Below are 20,670 nucleotides of genomic sequence, written 5' to 3'. Positions count from 1 at the left end.
ATCCACAAGACGGCCCTCAGTTCAACAGAGACTTTGAGGTGAGTGCTCACCTGTCATGGTGCTGCCCTGCCCCTGATACACTGTTCATCACTCTGCCGGGGCAGACTGGTTCCTGCCCTCTACCTCCATGCTAAGCTGTTCTTCATAGTCAGCACCATCTGGGGGTGGAGAGCACAGGGGTCTCACCCCCATCCCCTCCACCCCGGTTCCATACGCCAGTGTCTATCTGGACAGCACCGCGCTGCAGGACTCCCGCAGCCACCACAACAAAAGTCCCAAGTCCAAGGGTGGGTTGCAAGGTGAGGGTGGGAGTGAGGGTGGGCAGACAAAGACAAGGGAGGCAATGGGGAAGGAGGTCTGTGCAAGTACTGGGTTGGGGGAAGGTAAAACACTGGAGGGAGCAGTGTGGGAGGAAGACCGTGCAAGGAGGGAGATGAGGGAAGGGCAAGGGCTCACAATGGCAGGCAGAGGGACTAGGAGATGGATGAAGAGGACGAATAATAGAAGGCAGAGGGAAGACCGAGGAGAGGGAAGCTAGACCACGACAAGGCTGCACGAAATGCCGACAAACTAAAGGGTCTAAGGACTAACACTTGGATTACTGGGTGGGAATTCACGCAGACAGCAGATTATAGGGTGGGTGTGATTTTGTGTGGCACATTTGGGATGCTTCGCATGGACACTAAACAGGTCAATAGTGAAGCTCACTATTGCCTCTAGTACTCTTTGGAACTGGGAACTATATCAAGGCACCCGTTTAAGTTCAGGGGCTAGCAGACAGAAGTCAGAGCATGTAGACATTCCGAGTGTGAAATGGAAATGAGTCACAGATGACCTGCAGTCCAGGGGCTATGTGGGCCTCACAGTCCGAACCCAGTGAAAGGAGACAATGCAGAAGAGCAGCGGCTGTGCATCAGGAGCAATTTGGAAGCATGGAGTACCCCAGTTACTGGTAGGGTCAAGGGGTGTGTGCCTGGAAGGAAAAATACACAGCCTGGCAGGTAGGGCTGTCCTACAGTCAATGTCGCTGGGCTTGGTGGGCTCTGATTTGGACTGCAAAGGGTATGGTGATGGCACAGCCTGCGACAGCAATGTGAAGCACTCATGGTGAGGATGGAGAGAGGGGGTGGGGCGGAGGCTGCAGATAAATCAGAGGCACATGGAGAGTGAGGGAGGGTGGGTCAAACTCCGTCCTGTACTACAACCATCTCAGGCAAAATGGTGTCTTCCAAAATTGGAAGTAAGATCAGTCCTGCCTGGGAGGGGTATGCTGAGAGGACCACAAAACTGGCTCCTTCTTGGAACACATACTTGTTGGTGCTGCTATAGTGTTCAGGATCCAGGTCAATTACACAGGACTCAGAGACCGTTGCTCAGGAAGCAACAGCATGCCAGATTTTCTAATTTCATTGCAAGGGATCGGCCCAACTCCATAGCCTCACATCAAATTTGGAAAAGCTACACAGTGGATGACAGGAATGCAGCTTTGGAGGGTGAAGGTTATGGTGAAGGGAGCACAGTTGCAACAATTCTGCCACCCCATCGATAATGTTCTTGTTGGATGGCCTGATTTATTACAAGAACGCTTGTAGTTAAAGTTATAAATGATTTAATAGCATTAATTAGGGGTAAACTATATACAAGACAACAGATGAACAACAACAAAATCATGCACATGCAAGCTCTCTCTTTAACTTCCTCCAGCCAGTGTCCAGTCAGCTGACTTTACATTCACTTATATACTGGTGAGACTCCTAGTGGTCAGTCGGTGAATTACAATACAACCACGATAACACTACACCATCAGTGAAAGGGAGTCATGAGTTCGATTAATGCCATTCATTAGTGGCCAAATGGATTCCGTTCATTCACCATGAGCAAACAAATGCTCATAGTTATACCAAGTGAATGAGTGTAGTTCAGAGCCACATTGATTCAATTATGTAATTCACAAGTTCTCATCCCCCACAGAACTCCAGATGTAATACCTGTGGAATGGAATGCTACTAATCTCTATGCTCCAGGGGTAAAATAGCATGAGGACCAATGCAATATAAGGTGCCAAAGCTTAGCTGCCCAACTTCTCCCATAGCTCTCTCATTCATACCTTTGTGCACAACACTCTTTAACCATTCTGGTCTTCAATATACTTTTTCAGAGAGGAGGCAGAAGTGGGAATGGATCCAGTGGTCCGGTAAGCTTTTCTATGTATCCTCATTGGCCGGGGTGGGGGGGGGGGGGGGGGGGGGGGGGGTAGAAGGCAAAAGAGGGAGCGGTGTCTGTGCATGCCGCTCCATAAGGAGGCACTGCAAGTGGGACAAGGCCAGGAAGAGTGTAGACATCAACAAGAGGCTGAGGAGCAGAGACCCAGACAACGGAGATAACTTGCAACACGAGCATCTATCGTACACGAGTGTCCTTTCAACAAAGGAATGAAAGGAGTGCAGGGCAAGGCTGCGATTGCCCAGAGATGTGGTCCATCACATATGGCACATGCTCCAAGAAGACTCAATACCGTGTGGGTTCGGAGGCTTCCCTCTGCCTAGGACCTTGAAGGTGATGGTAAACACAATTTCTTTGACTCTGGGTCTTTCCAGGAGGCCTGTGTAGCATTTCACAGTCAGCAACACATTGGTGACCAATGCCCTTTGCACGAGGGCCTATCATTATGTAAACTTTGCTGTGAACAAGGATAACCAGGCTCAGGGATTCACCGACTTCTCAGCAATCTCTGGGTTCCCCAGGGTGCAGGGAGCAATAGACACACACAGGTGGTATACAGGCTCCCTGGACGCAGCCCTTGAGGTTCTTCAACCACAAAGGCTTCTATTCGCTTAACGTGCAGTTGGTATGTGCCCATCAAAAGCATATCCTGCACGTTTGTGCATGGTCCCCTGGGAGTTGCCATGACTCCTACATCCTCAGTCACTCTCCGGGGCCTGGGATATTTAAAGGGTGAGGAAAGAGGAAATGTGCAGGGATGGTTGCCGGGGGAATAGCGCGACCCACTTAAACAGAGGCTAATGACTCCGGTACATCACTCTCCGACTCCAGCCCAGGAACGTTACACCGCTGCTCACTCCCTCATAGAGCAGACTATAGGACTGCTGAAGATACGATTCAGAGACCTGGACCGCTCAGCTGGCTCTGCAATATGCACCGGAGCGGGTTTGCCGCATCATTACAGGTCGCTGTGCCCTTCACAATCTGGCGATGCAGGGGGGTGAGGCCTTGTCAGAGGTCAAACTGGAGGAGGAGGGGACCTCCTCGGAAGGTGAAGATGAGGAGACCTCTCGGAAGGTGAAGATGAGGAGATGTAGGAAGCCCAGGGGGAAGCTGAGGGACAACATGAGCAGCATGATGTCATGGAGGAGGGGGACTTGGGAGGCGCACCCGTTATACCCTCACAGCTGAAAAGGTTCAAGTGGAGTAAAGATAAGTCCGATCATCAAGAGACATCTCCTCTAGCTCTCCAAGCTGTATTGTGACTTATGAAGGAAAGCTGAACCATCGCTGAGAGGACGGGTCCTACAATCACACTTGGAACTTTAATGCTCAATCTCACTGGGATCAGATCTTGTCTGTGGTCATCGGTATCTGGTAATGTGCTCATTCTGTCAACTAAAAGTCCAGCCAGCAAGAACAGTGATGTGAGTTGAGGCTGGACATTTCCCATGCCATGTAAAAATGCAAACACTGCCGTGAAGGAAGTACAGACCAGCTGTACGGACTCTCATTCTAAAGTGCATGTCTTAGTTTGGGACACTAACAGTAAGGATGCCCAGATGTACAGAGAGTCACATATGCCTATGGTCACCTGGGGCTATGACAACTTTATTTTTTATCGCTGTAAAAGTCTCAATGAGAGTATGAATGCTGATACGTGTCTCCCGCGAATGGATGTGTGAGATCCGTGAAGAGAGTAGCTGTTTGAGTACATGCTGCCATGTTGAGAGTTTGATCGTGGAGCGAGCTGAGAGAGGTCTTATCCTGGCAGAGCGGATGAGATAGGTGGACGGTTCTTCGCAGGCAAATAGCAGCCGTGCTGACTTCCTGGGCAACGGCCTGCCAGACCGGAGAAGTGTTGGTGTGCTTCTCGGAGCCATCCCTGGGATGGAGGACATGTTGGTGGGCCCTCATTCTGACTAAGGTGCTCAAGGGCCCTGGTGCGAAAAACTGGTGATGGTGCTGCCTTCTTCTCGAGGCTACTACCCTTTTGCTTCTAGGTTTGAACATGTTGGTGGGTCTGGTGAAGATAGGTGGGCTCGAGAGAGAGAGAGTGATATGAGTGTGTGAGACTGGCATTTAAATATTGCGCTGGGACCTTCAAAACTGTCAGTTGAGGACAGGTGGACAAATCAGCTGCTGGCCCACAAGAGAGTAAGAGAGGAACTCATCTGTGCATAATGAATGATGTTCTAAGCTCTGAATCAGGCATGGGATCCTGACGTTCTGGCCAATAGCAGATGCCAATGGAGCTGCCCCCCCCCTCCCCCCCCCTTCCCCCTCCTCCCCACCTCACTTCTACCCAAACCAGGAGAATTGCAACCAGTGTTACGGATGGGAAGAAGGTTAATTTAAACATTCCTGATTTCTCCTCTCAGCATCCGTGTGTAAAAAGAAAGATGTTTTGATTTTGATTTCTCCCTTTATAAGCAATGGCATGTTTCCCAACTCCACAGTTTTGGTATGATCCAATTTCTATTAATAACCCCACACCAAACTCGAGGTAGGGTAAACTCAGAGGGTTAGTTTATCTTGACACGAAAAATGCGAGAGAGGGTCTCACAGCACAGCCACCTGTATATTCCAGGAGACTTCCACAATGAGGTTGGCACACAGATTAATCAGTCTTATAGGCAATGGGGTGAAAGTTCATAAAGTGTAGATGGGGGCAGCTTTCCAAGCCTGGACAGTGCCCCTTTCCTGAGCTGCTCTAGGTGGATGATGGCAGACTAATTTGCAGTACAGCAAGACAGTATAAGTGGTTCTCCCAGCTGCAGGTGCCATGTAACATGACTCTAACCTCTCCAATTTGGCTTTGACAAAAGGTATATATTCCTTTGTCTGTTTCTTGAGATTGTTAATCTTCCGACCATTAAGAATTTAAAAGGTTGCAGGGCTCTTTGTCCTAGCAGACTTGAAGCCTCTTATAGCCCGGCCTGGCTGATGAAATGTAGGTAGCCTGTGTATAATTCCCTTTGAATTTGAGTTCTACAGCGTTTCTTCAGTGATAACAAGTTGCAAGGCAGTGCAATACTGCCAAATGGCTCTTGTTGTTCAAGGATCACAGTCACAATTAGCTTCAATCACTTTGAAAGGTCGTTATCCAATTTCTTTAAAGTAACTGTGATAATATAAATATATATTTTTCATAAAATTATAGAGGCTGGGATTCTCCACTTGGGAGGCTGTGGGCGGGATTCTCCCGAATCCCTGATGGCCCGACGGCGGTGTAAAAAAATGGCGTGGACCACTCCGGCGTCGGGCCATCCGGAAGCTGCAGAATCCTCTGCACTTCCGGGGGCTAGGCCAGCAGCGGAGGGGTTGGCGCCGTGCCAACTGGCGGCGAAAGGCCGGCACGAGTTAGCACAGGCGCAGAACTGCCGACGTGGTTCCACGCATGCGCAGACTGGCCTGTGTATTCTTGTGCATGCGCAGGGGGGTGTCTTCTCTGCGCCGTTCATGGCGGAGCCCTACAGAGGCCGACGCGGAAGGAAGGAATGCCCCTGGGTTCGGATCCCCCCCCCCCCTCCCCCCGAGGATGGCACCAGCCGGCCTACCAGCCAGGTCCGGACCATGTCCATTTCACGCCGGCGGAACTGGCCAGAAACCGACGGCTGCTTAGCCCAGCGGGGCCCGGAGAATTGCCGGGGGGAGCCGCTGACAACGGCCACCGACCGGCGTGACGTGATCCCCGCTGCTGAAAACCGGCGCCGGAGAACACGACAGCCGGTATCGGAGCGGCGGGGAGGGATTCACGCTGACCCCCGGGGGAAAAGGGGGGGGGGGGGTCGGAGAATCCTGCCTTATGTTCTCCCACCAGAGACGAATTGTGGGGGGGGGTTTCCTTTAGTTAGGAGCTCTCTGGGGGGGTCCTGCTATTTCGGAGGTCCCTGGAGGGATGTCCCTATTTAGGGAGTCTCTATGGGAATGTCACTTTATTTAGAGGGTCTCTAGGGGGGCTGGGAGGGGTCTAGAGGAGGTGGGGTGGACAGGTCTGGAATTGTGGGGCGAGGGTGTCCCTCGGGTGAACCTTGGGAGCAAGTCCCTTCAGGGGTTATCCCCTGGGCCCATGGTGAGGTCCACCACGTCAGGGCCACGCTGGCAAATACCAGTAGTGATCCCCGCCCACGTGATTCCCGGCCTGGAGATTCTGGTGCCAGGCCCGCTAAGTGGCTGTGAACCCCAATCCCGCCAGCGGAGTGGATGGGGGAGGGGAGGCATTGATCCTGTTTTCCCCCAGATGCACGATTCTCTGCCGCACCGGGAACCCCACTACCGATGGCAGGCAGCGGAGGATCCAAGCCAGAGTGTAAGGTCTCAGGCCCGTTACATTAACTTTGTTATATAAGCGCAAAATACATTCCTGAATTAGTCAGATCAATACATTCATTACTGATTCTTTTCTATGTGTTGACTTTCTGCTAAGTGCAAAGTGGGAAAATCGGAAAGAACATCATTACAATTTTGTTATCAGGATCACGTGGACGACTTGGCGCTCCAATTTCTTTTAGGGTGTATCGAAGTAGATCAAATTTCTGTCCATTTATCTGTATTTTAATATGTACCACTACTTACTTATTCATTATCAGGAAGATCAGAAATCTATCACATCTTATCCTGTCAATCTGATTTTACCAACCTAGCCAAACAGGAATACTGAGCAAAACAGCTAAACGCAACAGATGGTGGAAAGTTTGAAAGTATATTGACCTGAATGAAGCCAGAAATAGCCAGTACATTTTGTTTGGGACTTTATAGAGTTACTGTGCGGTGTTTAATTGGTTACTCCTTGTAAAGCCTCGTGGTTGAGTAACAGTTTATTTTTATGAACTGACTCTGGTACTGGGAAGCTGTCTCACGCTTTTTAGCTGACTGTCACTGTCATTCTTTAGGTTCTACAACACTGTATTCTCCCAGTGCAGCTGTCCGTCACATTATTTACGCTTTCTTCCAAGACAGGTGCATAACTAGTCTTAGCACTGCCATCTGTTGAACCCAACCTCCATCATTTCCCGCCCTCTGCCACCCAAAGAGTTGAGAAGGAATGTCACCCCGCTCGATCCCGGATTCCCCACAGCTATTGTTCCATAGAGAGTTAATTGGCTGGGGACAGGACTTCCACCCCTCACTCAGTGAGAAATCCCATCTCAGAGGCAACGATAGCCAGGACTGGGACTACAAGCAGTCCCCAGATTCGAAATCCCGGAGTCCAGACCAAGTAAATGTGTGTGGGGAGGCTCACTACAGAGAGGAGATGGGAGGAGAGCTAGGGGTCTCGATGGAGAGACCGAGGGAGGGAGGGGGCACCGGTGGGACCACCTTGTGTGTGTGTGTGAGGGGGGGGGGGGGGGGGGCGGGGGGTAGCCAATGTGGAAAGACAGCCCTTTAGGGGGGCGTCCCCCACCCCCACCAACCCACCCCTTTCTGCCCAACTCCTGAGCATGGTGACCTGCCAGATTCCCCCTTCAAACCTTTCCCCCGTGCTGCCAGCCTCAAAATTGAGATGGGACGAGAAACAACCCTTTAGTGGCCAAGGGTCCTGATTGAGCCTCCATAGGCCTTACTCAGCCTCTGTAAAAGTGTGGACAGGTTGGGGGCAGACAGAAGAGGGGCAGAAAGGGCGCCTGGAGAATATAGGCCCCCGTTTGCAAACACCACCAGCAGAGGATCAGAAAATTGTGCCACAAGTTGTGCAGCTCCAGTAAATTGTTTTCGTTTTATTGTAAGTATTGTAAGTGAGGAAGTAAAGAGCAGCTCTGGGATTCACATTCTATTGAGGAAGTATGAAACTACAGGGATAGATCTACTTTACCAATAGCAGGAAATTACACACAATTTTTGCCACATCATCCCATGCAGATAATTTATTTATGTAAGCTCTAATCACCCTACAATCATAGAATTTACAATGCAGAAGGAGGCCATTCGACCCATCGAGTCTGCACCGGCTCTTGGAAAGAGCACCCTACCCAACGTCAACACCTCCACCCTATCCCAGTAACCCCACCCAACGCTGTGAGATCTCAGCACTCCTCCTATTCTGGCCTCATGCACATTCCCAATTTGCGTTGCTACAACCAGGCCTTCATAGAATCATAGAATTTACAGGGCAGAAGGAGGCCATTTGGCCCATCATGTCTGCACCTGCCCTTGGAAGGAGCACCCTATAGAAATTGGTAAGTGTCATTGTGGACATGCCGAATTTCCTTAATTTCCTGAGGAAGTATAGACGCTGTTGTGCTTTCTTGGTTGTAGCGTCGACGTGGGTGGACCAGGAGAGATTGTTGTTGATTTTTACAACTAGCAATTTGAAGCTGTCAACCATCTCCACCTTGGCCCCATTGATACAGGCAGGGGTGTGCACGACACTTTGTTTCCTGAAGTCAATGACCAGGTCCTTAGTTTTGTTGACATTGAGGGAGAGATTGTTGTCATTGCACCATGCCATTAAGTTCCATATCTTCCTCCTCTGATTCCCTCTGCTTCACTCCAATGAACATAGACCAAACCAGCTCAACCTTTCCTCACAAGAAAATCTTTTCATCTGAAGAACCTGCCGAGTGAACCTTCTCTAAACTGCTTCGAATGTCAGTATATCCCTCCCAGATCAAAACTAGGTGTGGTCTCACCAAGGCCCTATATAGTTGTAGAAAGAATTCGCTCCTTTAATACTCCGTCCCCCTTGCAATGAATGTCAAAGTCTGAGACACTGGCCGGGGATTTCCGGTCCCACTGAGTATGGAAATTCCCACAGCAAGTCAATGGATGTTCTGCTGGTTCGCCACAATCTGTCCCGCAGGATTAGGAACATCCTGGCCATTAGCTCCGTTTCTCTCTCCACAGATGGGGCGGGATTCTCCGACCCCCCGCCGGGTCGGAGAATCGCCGGCGGGTGGCGTGAATCCCGCCCCCGCCGGGTTCCGAATTCTCCGGCACCGGAGATTCGGCGGGGTCGGGAATCGCGCCGCGCCAGTCGGTGGGCCCTCCCCCCGGCGATTCTCCGGCCCGCGATGGGCTGAAGTCCCGCTGCTTCTATGCCGGTTCCGCCGATAGGGGCCCAACGATCCGCGGGCGGGCCTATGCCATGGGGGCACTCCTTTCCTATGCGTCGGCCATGTAGGCCTCCGCGATAGCCGACGCATAGGTGACCCCCCCCGCGCATGCGTGGGGATGACGTCAGCAGCCGCTGACGCTCCCGCGCACGCGCGGACTCGCACCGGCTGGCGGAGTCCCTTCGGTTCCGGCTGGCGTGGCGCCAATGGCCTTCCACGCCAGCTGGCGGGGCACCATCCACTCCGGGGCGGGCCTAGCCCCTAAAGGTGCGGGCCTAGCCCCGCCGGGTAGGGGAGAATCCCGCCCATGCTTCCAGACCCGCTGGTGTATCCAGCATTTTCTGATTTATTTTTTGATTTCATGAAGCATTTTGCTTTCATAATAACGATTTGTTATTTGAACATCCTGTTGTGAATTGTGAAATGTGCTCTGGCCTTTTGGAATTATAACTTGTCACCAGCACCAGGAAATTGAAGAAACGTTGATTAGACCTTGTGGTTTGAACACATATACATCAAGAATGAGAAATGGGCACTCAATACTGAAAGATAGGTTACATCAGGAATCAAATCTTTAAAAATTTTGCTTCTATATTTACACATGTAAAAATCCCCCAAAACAATTCTATTTCAGAAACTGTACTAATGCAGTTCGAAAGTCTACAGTGAAGCCAAAGAAACAATTTGGTTTGTGTAGCAGTTCTGAGTGTCCACTGTGACAAACAAAAGAGGTTAAGGGGAGGTGGTGGTGCAGTGGTATTGTCACTGGGCTAGCAATCCAGAGATTTAGGGTAATGCTCTGGGGACCCAGGTTCGAACCCCACCTTGGCAGATGGTGAAATTTGAATTCAATAAAAGCCTGGAATTAAAACACTGACTATGACTCGATTGGTGTAAAAATCCATCTGGTTCACTAATGTCCTTTGGAGAAGGAAATCTGCCGCCCTTACTTGGTCTGGCCTACATGTGACTCCAGATCCACAACAATGTGGTTGACTCTTAACACTGGTCCGGTGTGTAAAATTACAGCCCATGGGATTAAGAAGAATATAATTTTCTGCAATTACTAGGTGAATTTTGTTATTTTTGTCCATAAACTTACTAGCAGATGGATAGTAAGTTGATTCAATTATTAGTTTCTAGTTTTATTATTAAACATTGTCAAATGAGAAATGCTCAAAATCAAAATGCAAGTGTATCTATGAAAGGGGGCGTGGTACTGTCAATGCCTTAGCAACAGTTAAATCTACAGGCATCACAATTACACTTTACTTACTCGGTTCACAGAACAGAACAAGAATTTACAGTGCAGAAGGAGGCCCATCGAGTCTGCATCAGCCCTTGGAAAGAGCACCCTACCTAAGCCCACACCTCCACCCTATCCCACACTTCCACCCTATCCCTGTAGCTCCACCTTACCGTTTTTGGACACTAAGGGCAATTTAGCACAGCCAATCCACCTACCCCTGCACATCTCTGGATTGTGGGAGGAAACCGGAGCACCCGGAGAAAACCCACGCAGACACGGGGAGAATGCATAGACTCCGCACAGACAGTGACCCAAGCCGGGAATTGAACCTGGGACCCTGGCGCTGTGAAGCCATTATGTTAACCACAATGCTACCGTGCTGCCCAGTTTGGGGCACTACCTTTGATTGCCATTTTGTGCATCTCAGTGACACTTTTATCTGCGCATACCCATGGAAACAGATCTAATTTCCTACTGAGAGTAATATTCTTAAATATTTCTTCTTAATTACACATTTCTTTTCATTTTTATCAATTGCAGGTCGCCAAATCTCTGAACCAAGAATCTCTGCAAACAGAACCTTGTGGCCTTTCATTGCAGGACGGTCTCCCACGCCATTTCAATGTGCAAATGATGTGTGGACACTTTATTGCCACAATCCCAACAAAGCTCTTACCTCCTGAAGATGCGGCCTTGAGTCCTGATAATTCGGAGACAGAAAAGAACGGTTCTGGGCCAGAAGCTGTGGCAGAAACTTCCAAAATTCAACCAAATGGCAGCACAAACCAAAGGCCTCAGGTTGTGATCATCACACAGGAGGTTCCCTCCCAAACTATGGCAGATTTTGTAAAAGAATCAGCAGCACTCCACGAGACCCAGGCAGACGTCTACGAACGTCAAGTAAGCCTCCTTCTTCTGCAGTTGTGTCTAGGGTTGGAACACCTTAAAGATCATAACGTTACACATTGTGACCTCCGCCTAGAAAACCTGCTGTTGGTTAAGGTGCCTGCACCACGAGGCAAAGCACAAAGTAATAATCTTCAGCTGCCGAGACTTATTATCAGCAACTTCTCCAAAGCAAAACAAAATAATACAGCCACTGATCAAAAACTGCACCCAGATCAGACCCGGTTAGCGCCTGAAATAATGTCAACAACTCGGTACAAGAAGGTTGATGAGTTTCAATTAGGCATTTTGATCTATGAAGTTCTGCACATGTCAAATCCAATTGAGAGCATTTCAAACCAGAAGGAATATGAAGAGTATAAAACAGAAGAGCTGCCTCAGATTCCCCAGCGATCTGTTTATTCTAAAGGGCTTCAACATCTTTCCCACTTACTCTTGCGGGCAGATCCGAGTGAAAGAATACATATCCATCAAGCAAAGAGCATCTTACAGGCCTTACTTTGGGGTCCATGCCCCAACGTGTTCAGTCTGAACACTGGATTCAAAGACCCTCCTCAGTTGCTGACAAACTGGCTGGATGTTAAACGCGTTCTGCTGATGCTGAAGTTCGGGGAAATATTTCTCGACGATGTGAGCCAAGAAAACCTGGAAGATTGGCTTTGCTGTCAATACTTTGCATTCGCTACTCCTAACTCAGTGCATCATGCACTAGAAGTGTTACAGATTCTACTGGAAGAAGGGTGTTGACTCAGAAATTGAAACTAGTGCAAGTATCCAGCTTCTACTGCGTATAATAGATTGCCATTTGTACCAGGACAACCGCAAGAACAAATATTTATGCTATATCAGATTGTATAACATATTACGGTCAGAAGAATTTGATTTATCTGCCTTAATGCTTTATTTACGTACTTCTGTTCAGTGAAACTGGAATCCATCAGTTGTGTTTGGATGATGAAACATATCTATCATTACTCTAACCTGTTAAGCCGTATTTCCCAAATATTTCTAATCTTTCCCCGATGGTTTAGCATGTTAAACACATCTTGTGTGGTATTGATCCATATAGGCCTCAATTTTCAATAACCTGGACTAAGTTAGTTGATCTCAGTCCCGGCTATATTCAGGATACGAGAAGGGGCTCAAGGGAATAGGTTAAAATCGGGTGATGTTCCCAGTACTAGTTGCTGTCAACAAAATCCTGCTGGAAATTCAGTGCACATGTATATTGGGAAAGGCTAATAACAGACTTGGCAGCGCTGCCTTCAGCCAGCTAGCCGACCAACATTCACTCTGCGGATTCATTTATGAAAAATGATGATTTACACAGAGAAAGTAGGAACTCCAATGCTTACTTAACCAAGCGGCAGAATGAAGGCATTCAGAAGAAGAGTGAAGAAAAGCAGCGGAGTCACATGTAGGCTAGACCAGATAAGGTCGGCAGATTTCCTTCCCATTAGTGAACCAGGTCGGTCTTTCTTTTAGGGCAATTGATGATAGTTTTGCGCTCACGTATTTCAGTGTCCTTAACGGGTGGCACAATGGCACAGTTAGCACTACTGCCTCAATGCGCCAGGGACCCGGGTTCAATTCCAGCCTTGGGTGACTGTGTGGAGTTTGCACCTTCTCCCCGTGTCTGCGTGGGTTTCCTCCGGGTTTTCCCGTTTCCTCACACAGTCCACAGATGTGCAGTTTAGGTGGATCGGCCATGCTAAAATTGCTCCTTCGTGTCCAAAATGTTAGGTGGGATTACTGGGTTAAGGGGATAGGTTGGGGGCGTGGGCCTAGGCAAGGTGTTCTTTCAGAGGGTCGGTGCAGATACAATGGGCCGATTGACTTCCTTCTGCACTGTAGGGATTCTATGATAACAACTGAATTTCCATTCAGGCAATGCGCCTAGTTCCGCAACACTTTCACATGCTAAAATCTGCTCAGCTTACTGTAGAGTGGAGTGCACAGCCTGAAAGGGTGATGGAAGCAGATTCAATGTTAATGTTAAGGGAATTGGATCCTTATGTGAGAAAACTGTAGGACTGTGGAGAAAGAGCAAGGGAGAGGGGCTAACTCACTAGCTCTTTCAAAGAACAGACATAGGCCTGTTGGATCAAATGGCCTCCTTCTGTGCCATTTATGATTCTCTAACTCTGGAATGATAATGCCTCCCAGTAAATGTGAATAGCAAATTTTCCGCAGCAACAAACTCTTTCAGCAGCATCGTAATCATAATCTGACAGGTTTACTATTAAGTGATTGGAGAGTGGAGAACTTGGTTTCTTCTGAATAATCAGTTATCATCTTCCCAGAAATATTGAAGACCACACCTTGAGGGGTCTCAAAAATCTTACTTTAACTCTGAATTTCTCTTGACGTTCGAAAGCAGCCGAGCTGATGTGAATTCTGTGGAAAGGTATTAGGCATCCGATGTCCAGAATTCAACTGCGATTTGAAACTTTTCTAGAATGTTCCACTGGTACAATGATTTTCCGTTCTATCTCTCTTTCATTAATTGTGCTATGTATTAGATTATTAATGTTCATTGCTTTCATTTATTTCAAATAAAAGTTGCAAGTCTCATAATGATTTGAGAATATATTATAGTTTTGTTTGAGATTTACTTCAGTAAATATTGGGGTGGAGAGAGAAGGAAACTCTCTGTCCCCTTGGACCCTTACCAAACCCTCCTACCGGTTACCCTCGGTTTGCACCCCAGGAGTCCACTATTGACTCCACCGACCCCCCCACCCCCTATACACTTTCAAGCCGGGATAGACGCCCTCCTCCCTGTCGTGTTAGGTACACTGGTATAACACTGGCTGCAACTGGATGCAGCATAGATCAAAAAGATACTCCAGACCTTGAAGTTAGTTCAATCAGGTTTATTGAACTAATGGCACAGTTAGCACAGTTCTCTGTGAGTTCGACTCTCTGCTAACTTAAGTATGGTTACTCTGTCTGACTGAACCAGACTAGCTCTTAGCCACGTGGTGGAGGTGTGAGATTGTAACAACACCCTTGGCTGACTCTCTAGATGTTCATCAGTGGAAAGAGGTGGAGTGTGAGTGCCTCGTGTCTTTTATAGTCAGATCCCACTCCTGAGTGTCCTACCTGCTTATTGGTCATGTCCTGTTCTCTGTGTCCATTAGTTGCTTGCCTGTATATCTGTGATGAATGGTTACTGTACCCTTAACACCATGTAGGTGATGCCCCTTTAAGACCAGGTTTAGAACCCGGGGGACTCCGCCTCTGGCTCCGCCCACCAGGGAGCCGTATATAAGGTGACGCCCTGTAGGCGGCACTCAGTAAGCACATGTCTCTGTAGCTGGCTAGTTCTCTGCTTATTAAAGCCTTCATTTACCATTCCACACTCTTGTGTCGTTATTGAGGGTACTACAATATCATTATGTGTGTGTCTGTATATCATGACACTCCCCTTGGCTATAGCCAACCATGCTTTCACACCCTCCTGCGACATTCCAGCTGACTGTAAGAGACCCCAATTATTCTCTCTTCCCCCAGAATTCCCAAACCTCACGATGGCCCTCTCACCCTGAGCCCCTCACTACCTCAGAATTTGTCCTACCCTTCTTTGCACACCCCGCCCTTGATGAGGGCCCAATCCCTGGTCGGAGCTGCTGTGCTGAGGACATCCGCCTTCTGGATGCTGCTGCGTTGATCCACTCAGTCGCTATTCCACCCACCCAGTGCTGCCCGTGGTGCTCCAGGGTCCGGTCACTGGAGGCCTCCATCTTCTGATCGGATCTCTGGCACCTGCCCAAGGTATTTTAAGGTAAGTCTCGGCTTTTACATGTCGCATTGATCCAGACGTGTTCTGGACAGGCGATATTTCCTGCTGGTGTCACAGAAAATCGGACATAGGGGGTGGGGATGGGGGTGGGGGGGCGGGGGCGGGGTGGTGGGATGGGGGGGGGGGGTGGGGGGGAAGGGTGCTGATTCCAGTTGGGTCTTCATCTGCATCTTATTAACAGGATGCAAATCGGTTTCACGCCAGTCTCTGGCAGGAAATGCAGTCTGCCATGATGGGCAGTGACGGAAGACCCCATCATCATTTCACGCCAGCTTGAAACCGATTTTTGGGCCTCCCACCACATTATCCCTCCCCACATGTCATTACACCTGCTGCAGTGCGCAAAGGGAAAACCCTGCCCTGTGACATTCACTGCAGTCAAGAAGATAAATCATTAAGCACTGCATAGGGCGAACTCCACCTCCTCATGCACAGGGCTGGGCCTAATGCAGTTAAATGTAGTGCACAGGGCGCACTTGACCAGAACACGCACGATGGGTTCTTCACGGAGGTGGAGGAAAAATGTAAACAGGGAGGCTCGGCCAACCACATGTTCTGGTCCTTGTCGGGAACGGGACCGCCTTTTTCGAGACCATGCCCAAGGTTGTGGGGGTGAGGGTGGAGCCATACCCATTAGTGGCGGTCTTCAGGGTATCGGAACAGCCAGAACTCTTTACAGAGAGAGGGGCAGATGCCCTAGCCTTTGCCTCCCTGATCACCCGCCAGAGACTCCTGCTCGGCTGGAGATCTGCAGCGCCACCCAAGGCCGTGGACTGGCTGTCCGACTTAGTGGAATTCCTTAAATTGGAAAAGATTAAATTCTCTATTTGAGGATCAGAAGAAGAGTTCCACCACACGTGGAAGCAATTCACCAGCCTGCTCCACGATCGGTTTGTGACTAGCAACTAATAAGTGTACTCACGCTGCCTTTGTATTAAAAATGTTTATGCACCTAATTTCTTTTTTCCTTTTTCTTCCTTTTTTTCTTCCTCACATACCCACTCTGTAGCTATCTCTTTATTACTGTGTGATGTTCCTTGCAATGTTATTATAAATGCAAAACCAATAAAAAATACTTTTTAAAAAAGAAGATAAATTATTGATTCAAACACTCCTGTATACCTTGTACCAATAAATGTGACATTTGGACATTAGAACACAGAACATTACAGCGCAGTACAGGCCCTTCGGCCCGCAATGTTGCACCGACCTGTGAAACCAATCTAAAGCCCATCTACACTATTCCATTATCATCCATATGTTTATCCAATGACCATTTGAATGCCCTTAGTGTTGGCGAGTCCACTACTGTTGCAGGCAGGGCATTCCACACCCTTACTACTCTCTGAGTAAAGAACGTACCTCTGACGTCTGTCTTATATCTATCTCCCCTCAATTTAAAGGTATGTCCCCTCGTGCTAGACATCACCTTCCGAGGAAAAAGGCTCTCACTGTCCACCCTATCCAATCCTCTGATCATCTTGTATGCCTCAATTAAGTCACCTCTTAACCTTCTTCTCTCTAACGAAAACAGCCTCAAGTCCCTCAGCCTTTCCTCATAAGATCTTCCCTCCATACCAGGCAACATTCTGGTAAATCTCCTCTGCACCCTTTCCAATGCTTCCACATCCTTCCTATAATGTGGTGACCAGAATTGCACGCAATACTCTAAATGCGGCCGCACCAGAATTTTGTACAGCTACAACATGACCTCATGGCTCCGAAACTCAATCCCTCTACCAATAAAAGCTAACACACCGTACGCCTTCTTAACAACCCTCTTAACCTGAGTGGCAACTTTCAGGGATCTATGTACATGGACACCGAGATCTCTCTGTGAGAACACAGTATCCACAATACAAGGTAGGGGAACTGGCAGCATGGGTTGGTACCTGGGACTTCGATGTTGTGGCCATCTCGGAGACATGGATAGAGCAGGGACAGGAATGGATGTTGCAGGTTCCGGGGTTTAGGTGTTTTAGTAAGCTCAGAGAAGGAGGCAAAAGAGGGGGAGGTGTGGCGCTGCTAGTCAAGAGCAGTATTACGGTGGCGGAGAGGATGCTAGATGGGGACTCTTCTTCCGAGGTATGGGCTGAAGTTAGAAACAGGAAAGGAGAGGTCACCCTGTTGGGAGTTTTTTATAGGCCTCCTAATAGTTCTAGGGATGTAGAGGAAAGGATGGCGAAGATGATTCTGGATAAGAGCGAAAGTAACAGGGTAGTTATTATGGGAGACTTTAACTTTCCAAATATTGACTGGAAAAGATATAGTTTGAGTACAATAGATGGGTCGCTTTTTGTACAGTGTGTGCAGGAGGGTTTCCTGACACAATATGTTGACAGGCCAACAAGAGGCGAGGCCACGTTGGATTTGTTTTTGGGTAATGAACCAGGCCAGGTGTTGGATTTGGAGGTAGGAGAGCACTTTGGGGACAGTGACCACAATTCGGTGACGTTTACGTTAATGATGGAAAGGGATAAGTATACACCGCAGGGCAAGAGTTATAGCTGGGGGAAGGGCAATTATGATGCCATTAGACGTGACTTGGGGGGGATAAGGTGGAGAAGTAGGCTGCAAGTGTTGGGCACACTGGACAAGTGGGGCTTGTTCAAGGATCAGCTACTGCGTGTTCTTGATAAGTATGTACCGGTCAGGCAGGGAGGAAGGCGTCGAGCGAGGGAACCGTGGTTTACCAAGGAAGTGGAATCTTTTGTTAAGAGGAAGAAGGAGGCCTATGTGAAGATGAGGTGTGAAGTTTCGGTTGGGGCGATGGAGAGTTACAAGGTAGCGATAAAGGATCTAAAGAGAGAGCTAAGACGAGCAAGGAGGGGACATGAGAAGTATTTGGCAGGAAGGATCAAGGAAAACCCAAAAGCTTTCTATAGGTATGTCAGGAATAAGCGAATGACTAGGGAAAGAGTAGGACCAGTCAAGGACAGGGATGGGAAATTGTGTGTGGAATCTGAAGAGATAGGCGAGATACTAAATGAATATTTTTCGTCAGTATTCACTCAGGAAAAAGATAATGTTGTGGAGGAGAATGCTGAGCCCCAGGCTAATAGAATAGATGGCATTGAGGTACGTAGGGAAGAGGTGTTGGCAATTCTGGACAGGCTGAAAATAGATAAGTCCCCGGGACCTGATGGGATTTATCCTAGGATTCTCTGGGAGGCCAGGGAAGAGATTGCTGGACCTTTGGCTTTGATTTTTATGTCATCATTGGCTACAGGAATAGTGCTAGAGGACTGGAGGACAGCAAATGTGGTCCCTTTGTTCAAAAAGGGGAGCAGAGACAACCCCGGCAACTATAGACCGGTGAGCCTCACGTCTGTAGTGGGTAAAGTCTTGGAGGGGATTATAAGAGACAAGATTTATAATCATCTAGATAGGAATAATATGATCAGGGATAGTCAGCATGGCTTTGTGAAGGGTAGGTCATGCCTCACAAACCTTATTGAGTTCTTTGAGAAGGTGACTGAACAGGTAGATGAGGGTAGAGCAGTTGATGTGGTGTATATGGATTTCAGCAAAGCGTTTGATAAGGTTCCCCACGGTAGGCTATTGCAGAAAATACGGAGGCTGGGGATTGAGGGTGATTTAGAGATGTGGATCAGAAATTGGCTAGCTGAAAGAAGACAGAGGGTGGTGGTTGATGGGAAATGTTCAGAATGGAGTACAGTCACAAGTGGAGTACCACAAGGATCTGTTCTGGGGCCGTTGCTGTTTGTCATTTTTATCAATGACCTAGAGGAAGGCGCAGAAGGGTGGGTGAGTAAATTTGCAGACGATACTAAAGTCGGTGGTGTTGTCGATAGTGTGGAAGGATGTAGCAGGTTACAGAGGAATATAGATAAGCTGCAGAGCTGGGCTGAGAGGTGGCAAATGGAGTTTAATGTAGAGAAGTGTGAGGTGATTCACTTTGGAAGGAATAACAGGAATGCGGAATATTTGGCTAATGGTAAAGTTCTTCAAAGTGTGGATGAGCAGAGGGATCTAGGTGTCCATGTGCATAGATCCCTGAAAGTTGCCACCCAGGTTGATAGGGTTGTGAAGAAGGCCTATGGAGTGTTGGCCTTTATTGGTAGAGGGATTGAGTTCCGGAGTCGGGAGGTCATGTTGCAGCTGTACAGAACTCTGGTACGGCTGCATTTGGAGTATTGCATACAGTTCTGGTCACCGCATTACAGGAAGGATGTGGAGGCTTTGGAGCGAGTGCAGAGGAGATTTACCAGGATGTTGCCTGGTATGGAGGGAAAATCTTATGAGGAAAGGCTGATGGACTTGAGGTTGTTTTCGTTGGAGAGAAGAAGGTTAAAATGAGACTTAATAGAGGCATACAAAATGATCAGGGGGTTGGATAGGGTGGACAGTGAGAGCCTTCTCCCGCGGATGGAAATGGCTGGCACGAGGGGACATAACTTTAAACTGAGGGGTAATAGATATAGGACAGAGGTCAGAGGTAGGTTCTTTACGCAAAGAGTAGTGAGGCCGTGGAATGCCCTACCTGCTACAGTAGTGAACTCGCCAACATTGAGGGCATTTAAAAGTTTATTGGATAAACATATGGATGATAATGGCATAGTGTAGGTTAGATGGCTTTTGTTTCGGTGCAACATCGTGGGCCGAAGGGCCTGTACTGCGCTGTATTGTTCTATGTTCTTATAGTCACTCTGCTTTAAATAGAATGAAAGGCCGATCTTTGTCTGTATTGAGTAATGTAAGGACTCTTCCTGTTGATTACCTTATTTCCCATTTCTTTTACTTTGTGGTTATCATTTTGATCCATGGATATTTAATGGACATACACCTTTAAGTCGAGCAGAGGAAGTGAGGAACGGAATGTGGTGTTGGGTGCTCTGAGGTACAGACGAACCAACACGGTTGCGATTGGTACAACGCAGTTTTATTCCAACTAGTTATTTACACATCTGACTTGGTACTCAGCACGTGGTGACTGTATGAGTGTCTTGTTAATGAGGTCCTGGCCTTGTCCTGTCTCCAGATGGACTGACCAGGAGGTGTCGTGTTTCTTGTCTTATACTGTGTCTGCTCTTGTCTGTGATTGGCTGTCGTGTTATGTGTGTTAATTGGTCTGTTGGTCTGTCTATCATGATGTGTGTGTTGTAATGTGTGTTTGAATATCATGACATCCTCCCTTTTTTACAAGATTATGTGCCTACGTGGTTATAAATATAAATGTGTCCTGAGTGCAGCTAAAGGTGTGTGTGCGTGATATTTACAGCATGTACATGTGGTGTAACTATATACAAGGGGCGATGTCAGGTGTGACATTCTAACGAGGTTGTACCATAACAAAAGAAGAAGAACGTTGAAATTTGGACCGATCAAACGAGGCCTGGAACAATAAAACAGTGACATGTTACAATACAGTAGTTGCTAAAATTTGACGTGTGAACAGGCTCATAAGTCCA

The 20,670-nt window shown here is 48.2% G+C and overlaps 1 protein-coding gene across 2 annotated transcripts in view; it reads left to right on the top strand.

Annotated features, from left to right (window-relative positions):
• The window catches only part of LOC140395085 (inactive tyrosine-protein kinase PEAK1), a 139,311-nt gene extending 125,288 nt beyond the window's left edge, over positions 1–14,023 (top strand). The window contains exons 4-5 of one of the 2 annotated variants that reach the window (XM_072482468.1): positions 2,159–2,194; positions 11,068–14,023. In XM_072482468.1, coding sequence (XP_072338569.1) covers positions 2,159–2,194; positions 11,068–12,180 — 1,149 coding nt within the window. In that variant the 3' untranslated portion in view covers positions 12,181–14,023. The remainder of the gene's footprint in view (positions 1–2,158; positions 2,195–11,067) is intronic. The other variant, XM_072482469.1, reaches the window with a different exon arrangement.
• The last annotated feature ends 6,647 nt before the right edge of the window (positions 14,024–20,670 follow it).

The sequence above is a fragment of the Scyliorhinus torazame genome, chromosome 18 (assembly GCF_047496885.1).
Source record: "Scyliorhinus torazame isolate Kashiwa2021f chromosome 18, sScyTor2.1, whole genome shotgun sequence".
In the NCBI taxonomy this organism is placed as follows: domain Eukaryota; kingdom Metazoa; phylum Chordata; class Chondrichthyes; order Carcharhiniformes; family Scyliorhinidae; genus Scyliorhinus; species Scyliorhinus torazame.
Note: the sequence above shows the minus strand (reverse complement) of the source record. Positions and strands in the feature narration are given on the sequence as shown.